This window comes from Salvelinus fontinalis, chromosome 11 (assembly GCF_029448725.1).
Source record: "Salvelinus fontinalis isolate EN_2023a chromosome 11, ASM2944872v1, whole genome shotgun sequence".
In the NCBI taxonomy this organism is placed as follows: Eukaryota; Metazoa; Chordata; class Actinopteri; order Salmoniformes; family Salmonidae; genus Salvelinus; species Salvelinus fontinalis.
In genome coordinates this window covers 11426536-11449877 of record NC_074675.1, presented here as the reverse complement: position 1 = coordinate 11449877, position 23342 = coordinate 11426536, and the positions used below count along the sequence as shown (strand labels likewise).

The following is a 23342-nucleotide window of genomic DNA, read 5'->3' as shown; positions in this document are numbered from 1 at the left end:
AGAACGACAGCTGCTAGGCTACCCCTCACCACAATGCCCATTGGAGTGTCTCAGAGACTAGGGACCCATAATTCAATACATTGAGGCCTTTCCTCTCCCTCCCACCCTCTCTCTACCCCTCTCCCTCCTTCGCCATTCCTTTCTCTCACAGAGGTAAGACCGAGTAATTTCAGTGATTTACGGTGATTGGACACTAGTATGAGGTATGTGTGCTCTATGATTGAGGTGGTCAGATAAGGCAGGCTTATTGTAGACATGAATACTGTATGTAGCATGATGCCCTGGGAAACAACATGAGAACTCAAGCGCTTGTTGCCTTGAGGCTGGATCATTTAATCACCCATTGTAGAACTATTGCCCTGATTGTTTGTTCATTTGGTCTGAAGGCACAGTTTTTTTTTTAAATATATATTTTTTTTTATTCCTTAAAACAACAATACAATACAAAGACAATACTAATGGCCGCTCCCACTGTGGGCGCTCTGGTCAGTGGGTGCGCTCGTCCCCACCCGCCCCGAGATGCCGAGCCCAAAAGGATTTTCATAGGGCGGGGAGAACCAAGCCCGACTCCCGGATAGGCATGAACGCGAGCGCAGCCATAATCACCAGGACCAGCACACACCTCCCACAGCATGAAACCAAAACACAAAACATAAATAGTCAAATGCAAAACATACAATAATCCCATCCCCATCTCAAACATTTATACTGTACATTTGTGTTCATTTATTCCAACACTCATCAATTCCACCCTTCAGACAGTCACAGATCAACCTATCTTTCCCAGTAAATCATAATTCTACCATTTCCTCTTCTAATACATCCCTCCATTCTACCATGGTGTCTCACTAGGAACTTCCCCATCATTCTCCCATGGTGTCTCACTAGGAACCTCCCCATCATTCTCCCATGGTGTCTCACTAGGAACCTCCCCATCATACTACCCTGGTGTCTCACTAGGGACTTGAACCTCCCCATCATTCTCCCATGGTGTCTCACTAGGAACCTCCCCATCATACTACCATGGTGTCTCACTAGGGACTTGAACCTCCCCATCATTCTACCATGGTGTCTCACTAGGAACCTCCCTATCATATTACCATGGTGTCTCACTAGGGACTTGAACCTCCCCATCATTCTCCCATGGTGTCTCACTAGGGACTTGAACCTCCCCATCATTCTACCATGGTGTCTCAGTAGGAACCTCCCTATCATTCTACCATGGTGTCTCACTAGGAACCTCCCTATCATTCTACCATGGTGTCTCACTAGGGACGTAAACCTCCCCATCATTCTCCCATGGTGTCTCACTAGGGACTTGAACCTCCCCATCATTCTACCATGGTGTCTCACTAGGAACCTCCCTATCATTCTACCATGGTGTCTCACTAGGGACTTGAACCTCTCCATCATTCTACCATGGTGTCTGACTAGGAACCTCCCTATCATTCTACCATGGTGTCTCACTAGGGACTTGAACCTCCCCATCATTCTAACATGGTGTCTCACTAGGAACCTCCCTATCATTCTACCATGGTGTCTCACTAGGCACTTGAACCTCCCCATCATTCTACCATGGTGTCTCACTAGGAACCTCCCTATCATTCTACCATGGTCTCACTAGGGACTTGAACCTCCCCATCATTCTACCATGGTGTCTCACTAGGAACCTCCCTATCATTCTACCATGTTGTCTCACTAGGGACTTGAACCTCTCCATCATTCTACCATGGTGTCTGACTAGGAACCTCCCTATCATTCTACCATGGTGTCTCACTAGGGACTTGAACCTCCCCATCATTCTACCATGGTGTCTCACTAGGAACCTCCCTATCATTCTACCATGGTGTCTCACTAGGGACTTGAACCTCCCCATCATTCTACCATGGTGTCTCACTAGGAATCTCCCCATCATTCTACCATGGTGTCTCAATAGAGACTTGAACCTCCCCATCATTCTACCATGGTGTCTCACTAGGGACTTGAACCTCCCCATCATTCTACCATGGTGTCTCGCTAGGAACATCCCCATCCTTCTCCCATGGTGTCTCACTAGGAACCTCCCTATCATTCTACCATGGTGTCTCACTAGGGACTTGAACCTCCCCATCATTCTACCATGGTGTCTCACTAGGAACCTCCCTATCATTCTACCATGGTGTCTCACTAGGGACTTGAACCTCCCCATCATTCTCCCATGGTGTCTCACTAGGGACTTGAACCGCCCCATCATTCCACCATGGTGTCTCACTAGGAACCTCCATTTCATTCTACCATGGTGTCTCACTTGGAACTTCCCTATCATTCTACCAAGGTGTCTCACTAGGGACTTGAACCTCCCCATCATCTACCATGGTGTCTCACTAGGAACCTCCCTATCATTCTACCATGGTGTCTCACTAGGGACTTGAACCTCCCCATCATTCTACCATGGTGTCTCAATAGGGACTTGAACCTCCCCATCATTCTACCATGGTGTCTGACTAGGAACCTCCCTATCATTCTACCATGGTGTCTCACTAGGAACCTCCCTATCATTCTACCATGGTGTCTCACTAGAGACTTGAACCTCCCCATCATTCTCCCATGGTGTCTCACTAGGAACCTCCCTATCATTCTACCATGGTGTCTCACTAGGAACCTCCCTATCATTCTACCAAGGTGTCTCACTAGGGACTTGAACCTCCCCATCATTCTACCATGGTGTCTCACTAGGAACCTCCCTATCATACTACCATGGTGTCTCACTAGGGACTTGAACCTCCCCATCATTCGACCATGGTGTCTCACTAGGGACTTGAACCTCCCCATCATTCTACCATGGTGTCTCACTAGGAACCTCCCTATCATTCTACCATGGTGTCTCACTAGGGACTTGAACCTCCCCATCATTCGACCATGGTGTCTCACTAGGAACCTCCCTATCATTCTACCATGGTGTCTCACTAGGAACCTCCCCATCATTCTACCATGGTGTCTCACTAGAGACTTGAACCTCCCCATTATTATCCCATGGTGTCTCACTAGAGACTTGAACCTCCCCATCATTATCCCATGGTGTCTCACTAGACTTGAACCTCCCCATCATTCTACCATGGTGTCTCACTAGGAACCTCCCCATCATTATCCCATGGTGTCTCACTAGAGACTTGAACCTCCCTATCAATCTACCATGGTGTCTGACTAGGGACTTGAACCTCCACATCATTCTACCATGGTGTCTCACTAGGAACCTCCCTATCATTCTACCATGGTGTCTCACTAGGGACTTGAACCTCCCCATCATTCGACCATGGTGTCTCACTAGGAACCTCCCTATCATTCTACCATGGTGTCTCACTAGGAACCTCCCCATCATTCTACCAACGTGTCTCACTAGGAACCTCCCCACCATTCTACCAACGTGTCTCACTAGGAACCTCCCCATCATTCTACCATGGTGTCTCACTAGGAACCTCCCCATCATTATCCCATGGTGTCTCACTAGGGACTTGAACCTCCCCATCATTCTACCATGGTGTCTCACTAGGGACGTGAACCTCCTCATCATTCTACCATGGTGTCTCACTAGAGACTTGAACCTCCCCATCGGCAACATTTCTGCTGAAATTGCCCCAAAAATAAACATTTTACCCAAGAGTACAATGATATTTCCTATTGGCTGACTGTAATCCTTCAAATCCCCCAGCAATAGTTTGCAGGTCCAGCAGCACCCTGACATTATGGCATAACAACCATTCCTGGACCAGACTCCAAAAACAAGCCAGCGATGGACAGTGCCAAGAGAGATGCTCTACTAATTCTGTTTCCTCATGCACCGGTCTGACTGTTGAATAACCCCTATACTGAGCATTCTGTTTGTAGTGAGAATTCAATATAATAGATTAAATTGAAAAGAACAAATTAATGCATCAATTGTTGTTTTGTACTGTATATCAGTTCATAATCCTGATGCCATGGTATTGGGACATCGAAAATCTGTTCCCAACTATCTTGAATTTTATGCGACATAGTTGTCAACCCTCTTGACCGTGAAACTGATACATTTCACTATTTATATTAGTATTTATCAGCCATTTATGATATTTAATTAGTGCCATAAACTATACTGAACAAAAATATAAATGCAACATGTAAAGTGTTGGTCCCATGTTTCATGAGTAGAAGTTAAAGGTCCCAGAAAATGTCCATACGCACAAAATGTAGCTAATTTCTCTCAAATTTTGTGCAGAAATGTATTTACATCGATGTTAGTGAGCATTTCTCCTTTCTCCACAACACAAAGCCACAGATGTCTCAAGGCACTGTGTAATTGGCATCCCGACTGCAGGAATGTCCACCAGAGCTGTTGCCAGAGAATTGAATGTTCATTTCTACCATTAACTGCCTCCAACGTTGTTTTAGAGAAATTGGCAGTACGTCCTACCGGCCTCACAACAGCAGACCACGTGTAACTACGCCAGCCCAGGACCACCACATCCGGCTTCTTCACCTGCTGTAACGGTAGTCCTCCTCCTCTTCAACCGAAAAGGAGGAGTAGTGATTCGACCAAGGCGCAGCGGGTTGTGAATACATAATTTTAATTAACAAGACGGGAAAAACACGAAACGAAATACACTTGAATGATTAACAAAATAACAAAACGGAATAGACAGACCTGGACATGGAACTTACATAAAACACGAAGAACGCACGAACAGGGAAAATAGACTACACAAAATGACGATGTACAAAAACAAACCGAACAGTCCCGTATGGTGCAACAAACACTGACACAGGAGACAACCACCCACAACGAACACTGTGAAACAACCTACCTAAATATGACTCTCAATTAGAGGAAAACACCAAACACCTGCCTCTAATTAAGAGCCATACCAGGCAACCCTTAAACCAACATAGAAACAGAAAACATAGAATGCCCACCCAAACTAACGTCCTGACCAACTAACACATACAACAAACTAACAGAAATAGGTCAGGAACGTGACACCTGCACGATCGTCGGAGACCAGCCACTCAGACAGCTGATGAAACTGAGGAGTATATCTGTCTGTAATAAAGCCCCCTTGTGGGGAAAAACTCCTTCTGATTGGCTGGGCCTGGCTCCCCAGTGGGTGGGCCTGGCACCCAAGTGGATGGGCCTATGCCTTCCCAGGGCCACCCATGGCTGCGCCCCTGCCCAGTCATGTAAAATCCATAGAATAGGGCCTAATTAATTAATTAAAATTAATTTATTTCCTTATATGAACTGTAACTCAGTAAAATCGTTGAAATTGTTGCGTGTTGCGTTTATATTTTTGTTCAGTATAATTAATTCCTTTCTCTTTTAAGTAATTTCCTCTTCCATTTTTGTGGCAGAGCTGCGATGAGTTGGTTATAATTTTGTATTGAGCATACATCTCCATACACCTGGATTCATTGGTTATATGACATAATTCTACCGTCGTTGTTTACAATGTCATTCATAAACAGGATACCTTCCTTAAACATTCTCTCCAAGAAAATTGGTTCATCCTCATCAGTACATTGGAGTTCAGCCATATTATTTGCTGTAATATATATTCTGCCTCTTCTGGAGGGTAACATTTGAATTGTAGCAAACTCTGTATAGCTTCATTTAAAAATAAAGATACTTTAAACACGGTTCCATTGTCAATCTATCGGAAAATGTGTTTTAATCTGTATAACAGCACAGAGCCCCCTTTTAAACATTGGATGTGCCTCTCAGCAGCTTACTGGAAAACCAGTTTGGATTTAGATATTGTTTCCGTATAATAGAATCTTTGAGAGAGATTTAATGCCTTGATATTTAATAGTTTTAGCCATCCAAACTCATATTCATTATATAAATATACCCATTTAACTTTCTTGTTTTCCATTATAAATTAAATGAAATGGTTTTTGCTCACATTGCTTTTTCAAGTTTTCTCCTAGAGTCGGTAGAGCCATGAATAAATACTGTGATATGACTAGAGAATTAATCAGTGTCGTTTTCCCATAGACTGACAGGTGTTTCCCTTTCCATGGTTTCTAGATCCTATCTGTTTTCTATCAAAATTGATAGTTGCAAGATCATTCAACTTTTCAGGAAGTGTATACCAAGCACATCAACAGCACCATCCACCCATGTAATCGGGAGACCACATAGCAATTTAAAGTTTGTGTCTTTTAGAGACCCAATCCGTAATATAGTACACTTATCATAGTTGGGTTTTAATCCAGATAAACTGGAGACATTATCCAGGTCCTCAATAAGACTGTTCAGGGTTAAAGATTGTGGACTCAAGAAAAAAAACTTGAATCATCAGCATACATTGATATCTTTGTTTCTAATCCATTCATTTCTAACCCCTTACTTTTATCATTGGATCTGATTTTTATAATTAACAATTCAATGGCCATAGCAAACAAGTACGGTGAAAGAAGGCAACCATGTTTTACACCCCTTAACAATAAAAAACCTTTTCAGAAAAATAACCATTATTTACATAAATTACATTAATTTGACATGAAGGACTGTTATACATTACTTTTACCCATTTTACAAGAGATTCTCTAAAGTTGAAATAACCCAGGCACTTATAAATAAATTCAAGCTGTACTTTTATCGAAGGCTTTCTCAAAACCTGCTTATAAAGATTATGCCTGGTTTCCCTGCATTCTGATAGTTATTAGAAATAATTGAAAACTGTCTGTTATCTCCAATATATCCTCAATCCATCATTTTTTCACTTTTGGCACCATAGAAAATAATACCAGAAAGTAATCAATCCGACTAGCTTGATATTTCATAATTGCTGAAGACCAAGAGGCCTTTGGAATGTGCCATCAGCCACTTCTCTCTCCAATGCACTGGCCCCGGGGACACAGTAAATTGCACTCATAACACACTGTTTAATGGCCTGTTACTACACTGCCAAAAACAGCTCAGCAACAAACACACAAACTCACACATACACTCGCTCTCTCACACACATACACGCATACCACACACACACACACACACACACACAAAACCCATCCGTACATTCTTTGTATTCCTGTGTCGAGTTGGAATAAGACCTCAGGTAGTAAAATTCCAGTCTTCACCTGAATGGTGCAAGCTGGGAAAAACAGAGCCTTAAGAAACGTACTCTGCCCAGGGGCAGACTTCCAGGGAGTTGTGAGAGGAAAAAACCACCCATCCCTTCTTTGCTCTCTCCCTCTCTTTCTCAGCAAAGCAGGAAAAACTTCTCTAGTTAAACAAAGGAGAAAGGACAGAAACAGCATATTCTACCCATAAACTTCTGACATGCGGCACTATACTACATACATATACACACACACACACACACACACACACACACACACATACACACACACACACACACACACACACACACACACACTATGCAACAGTACACCACACACACACGGTGAAGCTGACCTTTGTATAATCAGTACTTAAGATGGAAAGACGAGCGAGGCCCTAATGAATAAATAACATCCAACCTTAATAACAACCTCCATCAATCACACGCCTTACCTCTGTCTGTGTCTGTCTGCTTGTCGGTCTCTCTGCCTGTTTGGCAGATTAGAATTCGAGCATCTCTGTTGATGTAAAGGGTTTGAAAGCTTCATCTCTCTGAAATCCCTTTATATTCAGTGAAATGTACCAGCTTCAGTCAGTGTGTGTTATTAAATATGAATGAGTGGGGATGGTGGCTGAGCAGAGACAGGGGAGGAAGAGGGACACAGTTTTTATATGACAGATGGCAAATGGACACACACTGACTGTCGAGTGCTGCTGGCTACAACATGTGTGTGTGTGTGTGTGTGTGTGTGTGTGTGTGTGTGTGTGTGTGTGTGGGGTCATCATCACCAGTAATAACAACAACATATGGTTTTGTCTTCCATAATGTAAATGCTAGTGTGCGGATGTTAAATCTAGGCCACTTTCCTTCAAACTGCAAAACATGTCAACTCTCCTGTAATGAAAATATGGGGCATGTGTACTAGGGAGGGTGAAGTGAAAAGTGTATTTTCTGTCTCTCAGCCTCTCCTCTCCCTGCTCTGTAGTCTGTTCCAGCCACGATTATCCCATCCCGGTTGACTCACGGACAAGCCGCCACGCTAATTAACGTATGGATGGCTGGCGAGAGCCCGGGAGTCCCCAAACGCTCCTTTCCACTCCAGTAGCCGTTACCGACCAAGGGTTTCCACTGTCAGATACAATATGTGGAATATGTCAGTGCCATCCCCCAGCCTTCCCCTTGACTCTCCTCCATGATCTCCATCCTTTCCCCTATGCCTACCCTCTATATGGGATATATAGCTGAATACCAGCTAGACCCCTGAGTACATACCCTTCTTTACATGTTCACTCTTTCATACATTCATTGAGGGGGTGGTTTGTCATGTACTAGGATAAATAGGTCCATGTAGTTTTGCATAGCCTATCCCCTAAATGGGTCATGGTATGGGAATCAGCTATCAGTGTCGTTGTTTATGCTATAAGTATAACTCGTCACTGTATCTCACCCACAACATTACACTTAAGAATGAACACAAACACCAGGGACAAAACAACTATACCGTTGCAAACTATATAGTGTGGGAATGACCGTATAAAGCAACGCGTTTAGGGGCCACGTCCACCACAAACATCTGGCTGCACATTTGCTCCCGACAAAACAATTGGGGTAAAGGAACCGAATGACTAGAACCTACTTCGCAAATGTGTTCAACAGCTGTTGTGTTAATGCACTGGCACTTGACAGAGAGGTCGCACGCAATAGTTACGTGGTTTGTGAAAAAAGCTGCAGTTGCCTTCAATGAAACACCTGCCCAGCAGCAGTACAAATCCTTGACTAACCGGGTTATATCTGGCTGTCAAAACAACAGATACAAACACAGTGTATAAATAACAAATTCAGTTAGATTTTTTTTGTATCTAGCCAACACATGTCTAACGCAATAAAGAAATGACAACAATTTACAAACAGCCTATCTGTAATTATGGAATTATCTGAAAATATTCCTAAACATGTCCTGCTGCAATTAACTACAAAGTCTCACATGGTGTAATGGACATACTGCACATAATTTCCAAATCAAGTCGCCCCAACACTTGGGACTGCACGATGGAACGGTTCCGAACTCGACTGTCAGTCACCGATAAGGTATTGTCCAATACTTTGTTAGCTACGGTTAGTTAGGAATGGGATAATTCACATAGAGACAACTGGTTGTTGTTGCCGATATTGTCCACTACAACCGCCACAAAGAAGTGATTGTATGCTACCGAATATCAAACGTGACAAATGTTGGCTAGCTCTACAGACGCAGTCAGATACGTGACACCAAGTCGATGTAATCAGGAAGGCATATTTACCATTTCGCCGCAGATGTTATATCTCTCTACTTCTGATAAACTTGTATCGGCACTGGGCATAGTCCCGTAGTTTGGTCCGTGAATGTGTACTTGACGTTCCACTACAAAAACAAAGTTACAAACTGTCCATCGCGCTCACGCCGTCCAGGTCCGAGAGCTGTCACCCACCACAGTTGTTGGGTGATCAGTGTCTCCCGAGGTAATCTGCTTCCGATGCACAGGACAGAGTGCGAAGCCAATAGACTCCTCCCACTACTCCAGAGGGGAGGGGGGTAAATTAATTGATATATTTAACCTACACAATTATGACTTGCCCATGTAATTAACCCGTTATGACTATGAATTAACCTCACGATCATTTATCTCAAATATATTTTTTTAACTGTAGCCAGAGTTGAGTTGGGTGAGAGTGTGTTGCTTATGTTGAAATGAACAACCATCCACGATTAGAAATAGGAATATATAGTAAGTAGCCTAGAAATGGAGAGAAGGCATCAAATGCCAGTCTTCCCATACACATGTTGCTGCCCATGGGACGACTTTACATTTTACTAATGGCAAGTCGAATGAATATAGCGCTAGATACAATGAAGTTCATTGTCATTTTCCACCGAATGCGAAATGTCCATTTAGCGCGGTCCAGGTCACAGTGGCCTGCCTCATGACCTCCCTGATAACATCAGCGTGCCGCACCTGTCTGTGACTGGCACATCTTTGCTCTAGAATATTGGTTCCCGAAATAATATCCTATTGGTGAGCCAACTTGTAAATGCAGAAGTTTTTTAAACTTCTTAAACAAGGATTTCTTATCACTTTACAAGGTCCCTGTAACACCTAAAGGTTTTGCAATTGTTTTAGATGCCATTCCCTCAGGTGTTGCTTTATTATTCAGGAACGTGTCAAGACCTGACCCTCAGAGCCTACCTTCCGTTAACCCTGTTGACTCATCAGTAGGAAAGATTTGTTTCTCTTTTGGTCCATTCAACAACAGAGCGATACGAACTTTGTTTCAACAGGATGTTGTATCTATATACCTTATGTCATGCCTTATTGGAACGGTTTTGTTGATAATATATGTGGAGGGAAAAGTTTGGATTTTGCCACACACATACCTACTTGTTAACAAAATTAAGGAAGTTACCTTTAAAATTATTCATAAATATTATCCTGCCAACCACTACATGAAGAATTTTAAGAGAAACATAAACTCAAATTGTACCGTTTGACCACCCAGAAATGGTGTTGCATCTTTTTTGACATTGTATTCATGTAATTCATGTAAAGCTGTGGGAAGACATCAGTAGTTTTATAATTGAACACATATATGAAGATTTTACACTATTGTGGAGAGGTGTACTGCTTAGATTCTTTACCTACGATAGAAATAAGTTGAAACAATTTTAGGTAATTAATTGCATTATTATTTCGGCCAAATTTCATATTCAGAAATATAAATGTACAAACAAAACAGCACCTTTTTTTACCTTAAAAAAATAAATTGACCTATATTTTAAGACAATGAAATACTCTACTAACAAAAAAGTTGTTAGAATTGTAAGTGTATGTCTGTCCCTTAAGGTACTTGTGTAATGTGATGTTGTACCCCTTAGCCCCGCCGCTATCCCCGCCCCCTAGCCCAATTGTCCTTTGTATAGTCTTTATATATATTTGTGTTCACCCATGTAAAAAATAAAAATAAAATAAAAATAAAGACTGCCAAATCTTTCCACAGAAGCCTCAACAGTGCCCCATGTAGGCGCTTCACTGCATGCATGTGTGCTACAGAGATCGGCTTGGTAAGATAGCTGATAAAAATCGAGCATTTCTATAGCGAGTTAAGTGAGGTAGCCTTGGCCTAAGCATGTCACCCTTTGGAAGAGGTAGTGGATACCCCATCATTGTCTCCAAGGATAAAGGTCCCCATAAATAATTCAATAAGAAAATCTCTTTTGTTGTGTCATCCATTTTTAAAGACACAGTTGGCAGCCCACTGTACTGCTGGCTAGCTGATTAGTCCAGTAGCTGTGACGGTGACCCAGACCCAGGAGGTTGCTGTTATTTTACTGTCCATAAACAGAACAGCACGTTTCATCCTCAGCTTATTCATATGCAGTCTCCCCCATGTCGCCTTCACAAGGTAAACCAGCTATAACATACCTGATCAGTAAGCACACACACACATATGCACATAGGCACATAGGCCTACATATTGGAAGAGGAAATGCCAAAAGCCAAGAAGGAATATGGATGGAAACTCATTCATTGATTTGAGACAGAGAGATAATGAGGATTGCACTGAACTGCACACACTGTATAAAGGTGAATGTCAATTGTGAATAACACATAGCACATAACACATAACGCCTACGCACACACGCACACACACACACGCACGCACACGCACGCGCACACACACACACACAAACACACACACAAACACACACACACACACAATCACACAGTGTATGAAAATGGTGGCCAAGGAGGGAATATATACAATAAAATGTATTCATTGATTTGAGGCAGACAGATAATGACGATCGGATTGCAGTTTCATACACTGAGTGAATGTGTGAAAGTACTGCTTAAAGGTGTGAGTAACACACACACACCCTGCATTGATACCCTAGACTCCCAACGTGCCTGTGGAGTCAGATGTGTGAAGGTAAGACTGGGCTGGCAGAATGAGAGCAGCTCCTCTGGTGGCCAATAGAAAGAGAGAGAGAGAAATAATACTGAATGAGTCACACAGCTGTTAATCGCCATAACGACTGGGCCGATGACAGGTAGACGTTCCCGAGACTGAATAAATCACCTTGCAGGGAGAGAACATCACCTGGCACAGAGGGCACGGTGGGCACAGAGAGGGGTGGCATGAGTGCCAAGATGGGATCAGATGGAATCTGGCTCTGGAGTAATTAATTCATTAGATACGGAGTCAATTGGAGAAGGGAGAATATGTTGATACATTTGGTGAGGGTGAATCCTTAATAAGTTATTTACATGCTGAATATCAGAAATACTGCAGCCAGAGACAGTACAATTCCATCAGGAGAGTAGTCATCATGTCTTCTTTACCTTCTCACTCACAACACAGGCTGAAAACAGCCGCTAGCCTGGCCCCACCCAGCCCCTGATTATCTATCAAGTCCTCAAATGGGTTCATGGGAGCTTCAACCATATTGTTTCCATCTCTTTCCATACTAGAAACACAAAATAGACTTCTTGAGGCAGCAGTTATCCTAGCGGCTAGTTTGAATCCCAGAGCCGCACAAGGTGAATAATCTGTCTGTGTCCTTGAGCAAGGAACTTAACCCTAATTGCTCCAGGGTCGCTGTTAATAATGGCAGACCCTGGCCATGACCCCACTCTCCAAGGGTGTCCCAGTGGGAGTTGGGATATGCAACAAAAAAACATTTCCAATTCACACATGCGTATAATACACACTTGTACATGAAATAGGACAAATATAAGACCCACCAAATTATTATTAGTAGTATTATAAATAAGGTCAGAGAGATAGAGGAGTTTTTGGGATTGGGGACAGATCTCGCTTCTTTATCAAACCATTTCACTAATCCACTTCTAGTCCATTATCACCTATGTAGGCCTGTTGATTAGTTAAAATGTGTTTGATTTATAATGAGGAATGGAATGTTAATTTGGTCTAAATTGGTGTTTGGCTGCATTGATTTGGCTTGGAGCACCATGTGTGCCCAGAGAGAAGAGCTTTAGAACAAACACGGATGTACGCATGCATGCTGCACACACACGCACGCACACCCAGTCTGCTCATTTAACCCACTTTAACCCACTTTGATCTGAGCACTAATCAGAAGTTCACCAGCCATGGAAGTCAAATACAGCTATTACACTGGTCTCAACTGCAAAACCAAGTCAATGTTATATTCCTTGCACCGCTCTCTCTCTCCCTCTCCCTTTCTGCTGCTTTCTTAATCACACAGAAGTCTCATCCCTCTGAGAGCTGGACTACCTGCAGTGTGTTTGCTCTTTATAAATACACACACTCTCCTTTGCAGCAATATCTTATCGAAATGGCACTAGTGGACTAGTGGTCTCGCTTGATAGTCCAGCTCCTTTGAGTTGATAATCCAATTACTCTAAAGAAAAGATCGTCCAGTTTATTAATATGGACTTTGCATAGGGAGACAGTGGGCTATGGTTTATCTGGTGTGTGCGCGTGCGCGTGCTGTTTGTCGCAATACTGCCATTGTTCCACTTCCCCCTGGCGTTGTGTTCGTTCTACTTCCTGCGCCACTTCCTGTCTCTGTCCCAGACGTCACCCCAATATGACCTCTACCTTTCCACATGGTTCCGGAAGGGAATATTGAGGTGGAGTTATGGAATGTTGATGTAGAGATCTGGAATGTTTTGATGGGATCCTAATGAAGCCTCTATCAGAGTCATATTGGCTCATAACTGGCCCCGGAGCTGCCCTCTCAACACAGGAGTGTGTGTGTGTTCGTGCGTGGGTGATCGTGTGATAATCTTACGAAGAACAAGGAAATTGAAACGAACAGACGATTCCCCCTGGTAAGGCATTGGAACAGACTGCTCTGAGGAACTCTGTCCCTTCTCCTTCCTGTGTGACTCAGTGAGATGCCAGGGCCAGATTAGTTCACACACTGTCTGGGTCTCTGTCACACACACATTGTTTGGGTCTCAGTCTCTCTCTCTCTCTCTCTCTCTCTCGCACGCACGCACGCACGCACGCACACACACACACGGTCCTTGTCTCTCAGTAATTGGGGCAGTGTGGTTGAACTAGTTTGTGGTGACCTAATCCTACACCCTAGTTCTGTTCAGAAGAAAAACAACCTCATCTCTCTCAAACCCTTGTGCTTCATTCTGAATACCCCTTAAATCACCCTCTTCCCCCTCCAAAGCACCCTCTCTTTCTCTTTCTTTCTCTCTCTCTCTCTAAAATCACTCTCTGCTCCCTCTCTCTCCCCCTCTTCCCCCTCCAAGGCACCCTCTCTCTCTCTCTCTCTCTCTCTCTCTCTCTCTCCCCCCCCCCCCTCTCTCTCTCTTTCTCTCCCTCTCCCCCCTCTCTCTCTCTCTTTTCTCTCTCTCTCTCTCTCTCTCTCTCTCTCTCTCTCTCTCTCTCTCTCTCTCTCTCTCTCACTCTCTTTCTCTCCCTCTCTCTCCCCCTCTCTCTCTCTCTCTCTCTGTCTTTTCTCTCTCTCTCTCTCTCTCTCTCTCTCTCTCTTTGTGTGTCAGTGAGTGTAGCCGTCACATCACATCTCCTTCTCTTTCTATCTTTTTAATGCTGACAATTTCCCACCCAATCCCTTTCAGCTAATGGCCTTTACACAGTCTCTCTCTCTCCCCCGCCCTCTCTCTCTCACTCCCAATTCAATTTAATTTAAGGGCTTGAAAGTGAAATAAGTGAAATAGATCATAAACAAAAGTGAACTGAACAATACAAAAATCAACAGTCAACATTACACACTCTCTCTCTCTCTCTCGTCTTACTTAACACGTTTTACATTAGTGGAGAGGAAGCTGTACTGCTTCCTCTCCACTAATTTCTGATACGAGCTGCTGATTTTAGACTCAGTGAGAACACACACACACACACACACACACACACACACACACACACACACACACACACACACACACACACACAGCCACTGTTTCTATGGATGGGTTGCTCTGACAAACCAATCAGTCTCGTCGGCCTCATACCTCAGCCATGTGTAATAACAGAGGTTACTTTCTGACTGCCAGACATTATTAAACACACTCAGAGGACAGACTGGGACGAATCATCACTGGCATGCTAAAATGACATTATAAGTCATAACAGGACTGAACTAAACTGGAATGGCAGGCCTATTTGTGGGGACCAGCATGGAGAGGCTGTAGAGAGGAAAGGGCAGGGAGTGGAATAGACAGAAACTCCTCTCTCTCTCTTCCTCTTCCCCTTCTCTTGTCCTCTCTCTCCCTCCCTTCCCCTTGGACCGCCTGCTTCCTCCAAATAGCTCTCCTTTTCAGCCAGACATTACGCTATTGAGGAAGCCCCTCCCCCTTACCCCCCAACAAAAAAAACTCCTTGCCTCCCTGTCCTCCTCCTCTACTCCTCCCATTCTATTCTATTCAGACCCAGAGTGAAATGGTGGATCAAGAGACCCATCCACAAGCCACTAATCCCTCCCACCTCCACGGTCTCTTTTGTCCCAGCACAGCTGGCAAAAAAATGGGACATATGAATACAGGGCTGGGGGAAGTGACTGGTGGTGGTGGATGGTGGTAGGAGGGGTATGGTAGTATTCAACCTCAGTGGTAAATCTGACTGGACTGTGTGGCAGAATATCATTAAAGAGAGTGTCTATACCAGATTAATCACAGATACAACCGCCAGAGAAAGAGAAAGAGAGAGAATAATTTACATATATATTTTATTTACTTAACTAGGCAAGTCAGTTAAGAACAAACTCTTATTTACAATGACGGCCAAACCCCTTATTTACACCGGCCAAACCCGGACGACGCTGGGCCAATTGTGCGCCGCCCTAAGGGACTCCCAATAGTCAGCTATGAATAACAAGCGTAATCACACCAGATAAAAGATAGAGAGAGGGAGAGATTAAGGGCGAGGGAAAGAAAGGATGCACTTTTTTAGTTTCATTTTCACTCCATTCACACAAATGATGAGTCAGGTGCTGGTCAATAGAGTGAGTGTTAGCGTGTGGAGAGAGTTTCACTCAGCATCCACATTTTCTGTTCAACTTCTTTGATTGGGCACTGAAACAGACCTCCCGCAGGAATATGAGAAGTTCCAAATACAACTGTCTTTTCTGTTGACATAATGGGAGGAGGAGGGGAATTAATGGGTGGAAAGTATCACCCTGAGACAATTAACTGAAAGTAGCTAATGTCGTTGCCTATTTGCAGTGTTTGTTTAGTACTTTGAATTGCAAGATTAGAAGGGTTTATTGGGATTAAGTGTTTTCATTCAGTTTCACGTAATTAGTTTCACGAATTTGTTAATTTGCTTTATACATCCACCATACACAGCCAATTTCAACACAATTAGGCCGTCAGCCAGTACACACACACACACCCTAACACAATCTCTCATTCGACCGTAAAGATAAGAGCGTACATAGGACACCTGTCAAGCCCGGGAATACACACTGTAACAATCGCTCTCTCTCATGACAGACCTACAATGGCTGTGATGGGTGTGTACTGTGTAGTGTAACTAGTGTGTGTGTGTGTGTGTGTGTGTGTGTGTGTGTGTGTGTGTGTGTGTGTGTGTGTGTGTGTGTGTGTGTGCGTGCGTGCGTGCGCGCGTGCGTGCGTGCGTGTGGCATGCTGGCAGGCCACCTGATGGCCAAATTAAATTGCGTTGAAATTGGAATCAAAGTACGTTTGCTGGAAAAAAATATCTTGTTCCCATGGTAACTCATCATCACGGACAGGTCGGAGAGTGTTTTCATCAACAGAACATTAGGAGGTGATGACTGACGTGTATGACGGGGATGGGCTGAGGTAATTATCACTAATGTACTGGTTTTGGAGTCTTGTGGTTGTTTTCTAATGAGGAGCACAACCAGAGAGGCTGACTAGTATTCTCCCCAGATGAACCTCACACAGCATCGGTCCAGAAGTGAGATTCAGCTGCTGGTGGGGGGATTACAGCAGACTGGCTGGGTTGTGTAATGCAGTACCCCCCTACCCCCTGTGTGTGTGTGTGTGTGTGTGTGTGTGTGTGTGTGTGTGTGTGTGTGTGTGTGTGTGTGTGTGTGCGTGCGTGCGTGCGTGCGTGCGTGCGTGCGTGCGTGCGTGCGTGTGTGAGCGAGCCCTGGGTGGAGCGAGCACAAAATGTTTACCCAGCACCTTCATTCACACAATCTCACAGTCACACACACACACCACTAACAAGCTAAAACAATAAGACCATGTTGACACTACATCAGAGACTTGTCCCCGAGTTACCCACCACCTACTATGTGATAAACAACATGAAAGAGATCAGACAAAACTGACCAAGGCCTCCAAGCTCCTTGTATCTAAGGCAACGAGTTACTAAGGTGTTACCATGGCATCTACTATTTATTAAGGTAAGAGTTTAAGGACTTCTATTATTAGAGTTTCTGTACAAACACACACACGCACACGCATATGCACACACACACACACAGTAACCTAATGCATCCCTAACATAAAGGTAATGGTATATCTCCATGGTACAGAGAGACAGCGTCAAGATAACCAGGGTCAGATTTACCAGAGAACTAATGACAAACCTTAAGCCTACCTCTCCACCCTCTCTTCTTTGTCTCCCTCTGTCTCTTTTTTCACATGAGTGGTCTGTGGCAAGACTGACTGGAAGAGAGTCATTATCCACGGACACATGACTCAGCACAATCACAACAACTACCACTACCAGGAGGCACTGCTCAGCACTCACACACTGGAGCCAGGAATATGATGTCATTCTAACACAGAGACATATAGTCAACATCATTGTAATGGAACGTCCATGGTGATGGAGAGATAAGATAAGAATAAGTGAGACACAAACACAGGCTCGCGCCAGCTACAGTAGAGCTTGGAGTCCCATCAGGTATAAATAACTATATGTACTGAATTCCACTGAGAAGGAGAGAGAGGAGAGAGAGAAAGAGAGAGGTATTGAAGGCAAGGAAGGGGTGATTAGAGAGAGAGCGAGAGAGTTAGAGCGAGAGAGTGAGAGAGAGAGAGTGAGAGAGAGAGACAGAGCGAGGGAGAGAAATAAAAAAAAACAGGCAGTGCAGAGAGATATTAATGACGGGGTCTGGATAACTAAAAGCAGATCAATGATCTATGACTGACTGGTTTTAAAGACATCCCTCTGGCATTAGGCAAGCAGCATAGTACAACTATACGTGCACGCACACACACACACACACACACACACACACACACACACACACACACACACACACACAGGGGCAGGACACAACACGTCTGACACAACCTCTCCCTGCTTTACTCTTTTTCTGTAACACTACTGTCCGTTTACCTGGTGTTTACATTCACCCAAATGCCCCCCCCCCCCCCCCCCCCCCCACACACACACACAGCTCCTCATGTTGTGCTTGTCAAAGTCTGCCTATGAACTGTTGTCATATAAACACACAGCTGACAGCATGCGACTACAGTTCTGACTACATTTAGACTGGAAATAGCATGGAGACTGTAGTACCTTGAGACATACAGTCTCAGTCACACACACACACACACACGCACACACACCCTACCTCTGTGACGTGGATGAGTGGGATGGTCGTGAAGTGCTTCTTCATCTCTCCTCTTCCTCAGGGTTAAGGGCCAGAGTGTGTGAAGTCAAAGTTCATTCCTATGAGCTTCAGAAGACGCTCAGTGATCATCAAAGAGCTGGCAGCCTTTTAGAGGAACAGCCACTGTGGGAGGAGTGTGTGTGTGTGGTTTCCCTCTGGCTCTGGTGAAAGCCCTTCCTTCCTGTCAGTGGTGATAAAGATGTGCCGTCACAAGGCCCGGCTCGTACCTCCCTAACCATCACCAAATCCAGAAATCCAAAGATACACTCCTACACACACACACACACACACACTCTGAGCCCGTTCCCTTCCGCACCAGGCACTACTGAACTGCTGTCAGTCTGCTGTCTTGTTCTGTCCTGTCCTGAGGTGCGTTTAGCAGTCTATTCTGCCCTGTTCCTGAGTTCCTGAGGGGTGGGAGAGTCACCCTACTAAGGCAGTAACCAGCCCCCACCCCGCACCTGAGGTCTCTGATTCGTATCACCCTCCCTCCTTGGCCCGCCCGTGCACGCTTCACCACGGCATTCATTTATTACCTCTAAGGCCAATCAGGAGTCAGCAACCAGAACAACAGGCTGAGAGGTAGTAGGGATGTCCTACAGGTTAGGAGAGGGAGGGAATACAGGACCTCCATATACTGCTGTTGGGATAGAGTTGGTAAAGTTAGTGAAGTAGTCTCTCCCCCCTCCCCCTGCTCTGTCTCAGTGGTGAATACATTCAGACAGAGCCGTTAATCTGCACACCCCTAGATAACAGCCGGCCCGGGCCTCTGTGTGTGTGTGCGTGTGTGTGTGTGTGTGTGTGTGTGTGTGTGTGTGTGTGTGTGTGTGTGTGTGTGTGTGTGTGTGTGTGTGTGTGTGTGTGTGTCTCAACGCAACTGGGCTCTGCTCCCACTGCCACACATATTCAAATATACCCCCCAACTATCATTCACTAAGGCTAAGCCTATTTGTTTCTGAGAACCATTCAGTGTGTCTTTTTCACTCTCTTTCTCTCTCTGTCTCTCTGAGCCCATTAAGAGCTGTGACACACAGGGGAGGTGAACAGAACAGGGCCAGAGGTATTTTTACAGCACTGTGCTCCCTCTGTTTCTGCTACATTTCCTTATCACCCTTATACTCTCCAGAGGAATACAGATATGAATACGATATGGACAGAAGGAAGAACAGAAGAGACAAAATGAGGAGTGTAGGAGGAAGGAGAGTATAAGGGTGATAAGGAAATGTAGCAGAAACAGAGGGAGGGAAAAGAAAAGAGGGAGTTTGCTCAGAAGGGATAGAATGGGGACAGACAGGTGGTGAGGGGAGAGGGATGAGGGTACCAGGGGGCAGAGGGGAGAGCGATGCACCTGCTCTAAAATGAGCCCTTATATTCCCTCTGGTGCTCAGCTGGCATCACCACCAACACAGCTGCCACCTCATTATACATGCACACACAAATAGAGAGAGAAAGAGAGAGAGAGAGAGAGAGAGAGAGTTGCAGAGGGAAAATGGAGAGTGAGATGAGAGATGTGTTGAGTGTTCACTGACCTTATAATTAGCCACAAGGAAGTATCGCCATGACAGTACAAGTCCTCTCACTTAAACCAGATGCCATTTTACTCCATTTACACAAATGACTCAGAGACACTAGCTGAAACACCAGCGACAAAGCTCTGATATCCTACACACACTAAACCTAACCAACCAAACATGGCAGACCTGTGTTACTTTACAGCAGGTTCCAATAAACCCTATGCCCTCTATACTAATCCCTTAGACCTTAAGCACCAGGAGCTTCAACCCACTGAGAGACAGTGAAGTTGGAAACACATTTAAACGCTCCAGTTAGTTCAAACACCTTCCAGTCAAGGCGATAAAGCTCCGCCGCAAGGCGCCAAAAGATTACTCGGGATCTTTATGAGATTGTCCCCCGGTCCCCGTCCTGGTGCCTATGTGACTGGCTTCCAAATGAAAGTCGGTCGCATTCTAGTCAGAGGTAGCTGGATATATTGCAACACCTGGACAAGCTGACTTGTGGCAATGTTATTTCACATCAACAAAGAGCTATTCAACAACAGCCATTTACATGCTCAAAAGCCAAGTGCTCATGAATTTCGTTAGACGTAATTATGATATAGCTGAGGTGTGAGTGGAATGCCGACTATATCAGGGGACACAGTGACCCCAGGTGGATGGATCAGTCATTACCGGTCTTCCTGACATTGACAGAAAGCAGAAAGGGGAAAATGGTGGGGCCCCTTTCCAATAACTCTTTAAAGACCCAGTGCAGTCAGAAATGTGATCTTTCTGTGTTTTATATATATTTCCACACCATGAGGTTGAAAAAAACCTGTGAAATTGTGAAAATTATGATAATTTTAGTGTAAGAGCTGAAATTTCAGCCTGCTTTGGTGGGATGCAGTTTTGGCCTGCCTGGTGACATCACCAGTTCGTAAATTAGTTAATAGACCAATAAGAACTATAGTTCCAAACCTCTCTGCCAATAACAGCTAGTTTAAATTGTTCCCCCAACTCAGACCACTCCTAGAGAGTCCTTGCAAAATTCTTGTTTGAGAAATTGATCTTTGCTAAGAAGCTATTTTTCATGTTTCTGGTCACAGGTTCAGGAATGGCTGAAAAATCACAACATTTATCTCAAATGAACACTGTTGGGAGATTTAGACAACCATTGTCAATCAATCAACAATATAATAATACTTTGAGTAAAAATATTTATCTTACAATACTATGCGATTAGACAGGTTCAGAATGCATGTGAAACATCACAGCACAGTTGAAAAACATATGGCACATGGAAATCAGAAGAGGGCGGTTTACGGAGATAGGTGGGATGGACTGTGAGTAGCTGAGGTGTGGGGTCACGGAGATAGGTGGGATGGACTGAGAGTAGCTGAGGGGTGGGGTCACGGAGATAGGTGGGATGGACTGAGAGTAGCTGAGGTGTGGGGTCACGGAGATAGGTGGGATGGACTGAGAGTAGCTGAGGTGTGGGGTCACGGAGATAGGTGGGATGGACTGTGAGTTGCTGAGGGGTGGGGTCACGGAGATAAGTGGGATGGACTGAGAGTAGCTGAGGAGTGGGGTAACGGAGATAGGTAGGATGGACTGAGAGTAGCTGAGGTGTGGGGTCACGGAGATAGGTGGGATGGACTGTGAGTAGCTGAGGTGTGGGGTCACGGAGATAGGTGGGATGGACTGAGAGTATCTGAGGGGTGGGGTCACGGAGATAGGTGGGATGGACTGTGAGTAGCTGAGGTGTGGGGTCACGGAGATAGGTGGGATGGACTGTGAGTTGCTGAGGGGTTGGGTCACGGAGATAAGTGGGATGGACTGAGAGTAGCTGAGGAGTGGGGTCACGGAGATAGGTGGGATGGACTGAGAGTAGCTGAGGTGTGGGGTCACGGAGATAGGTGGGATGGACTGTGAGTAGCTGAGGTGTGGGGTCACGGAGATAGGTGGGATGGACTGAGAGTATCTGAGGGGTGGGGTCACGGAGATAGGTGGGATGGACTGTGAGTAGCTGAGGGGTGGGGTCACGGAGATAGGTGGGATGGACTGAGAGTAGGTGAGGGGTGGGGTCACGGAGATATGTGGGATGGACTGTGAGTAGCTGAGGGGTGGGTTTAAAAGCTCATGTTCTATAATATGTAAAATGTTTGTAGAAATACAACAAAATAAAAAGCTGTAAAAACAAAGTTTATTTTTGTCCTCTGACGAGGGGGAATGGTGGTTGGGCCCCCCCACAAAAAAAAGTATACTTTTTTTATATCTAAAAAAATCAGCTATTTTTGTTTATTTTTTAACATTTGAATTGAAAACAATCACAGTATGGTACTTAAATGTTACCCAGAAATGATGTTACATTGAGATAAAAAAAGGCTGCATTGGACCTTAAACATGCATCCTTCCTTCCTCTCTCCCTTGAAGTAACCACTGACCACTAACACAATTGGGATGGTGGCTATTTATCAAGGTTTCACCTATCCAGCCATGTCACTTCAGCGAGGGGTTTAAAAATGATTCAAACAGCCATATAAAGGGATAGAGAGACTGACCTCATCCTCTGCCTCCTCACTGACCCCACGGCCGAATAGCGTTGACAGCGTAAACCTTCTCATCTAACAGCCCAGACCACTGGAAGCAAAGGCAGCATTAGCATACCGATAAACCCTGAGTAACCAAGCTGCTTCTGAAAATATGAATGTCCTTACTAAAGGTACAGACTACAGTACAATAGCTATTATGACACCTACAAGTAGAGAAACTCTGCAATTTTTCCAATGTAGAAAAATATCTACTTAAACGCCATGTGAAAAGATTCACCAGGGACTAATAGAGTTTCTTTTCTGCAACACCAAGGATAGTCAAACTATGGCCTTAACTTCACATTTACAGTAGAGAATTGTGTGCCAACTGACAGATTGGTACTGGATTGAGAAACACTGCTCTTATATATTGCAAATGGCTGTGATAGAACTTACAACTTTAGTCAATAGTCCAGAATGGGCCGCAAGCCAAGAAGTTAACTGACCTCTCATAGCACAGCAGAGTCCCCGAGGGAACAGAGGGACTGGAGCTGGGAGTGTCTGTCTGCCTGTGTGAATGTGACAACACCCTGCCCACAATATCACCCTGACGTGATAGTCATCT

The 23342-nt window shown here is 44.5% G+C and overlaps 1 protein-coding gene across 4 annotated transcripts in view; it reads right to left on the bottom strand.

Annotated features, from left to right (window-relative positions):
- The window catches only part of LOC129865033 (transmembrane and coiled-coil domain protein 3-like), a 45363-nt gene extending 26443 nt beyond the window's left edge, over positions 1-18920 (bottom strand). The window contains exon 1 of one of the 4 annotated variants that reach the window (XM_055937441.1): positions 18652-18920. In XM_055937441.1, coding sequence (XP_055793416.1) covers positions 18652-18696 — 45 coding nt within the window. In that variant the 5' untranslated portion in view covers positions 18697-18920. Of the gene's footprint in view, positions 1-472; positions 1215-7528; positions 7729-9376; positions 9571-18651 lie in introns of those variants that run through there. The other 3 variants (XM_055937440.1, XM_055937442.1, XM_055937443.1) reach the window with 3 other exon arrangements.
- Between the last annotated feature and the right edge of the window lie 4422 nt (positions 18921-23342).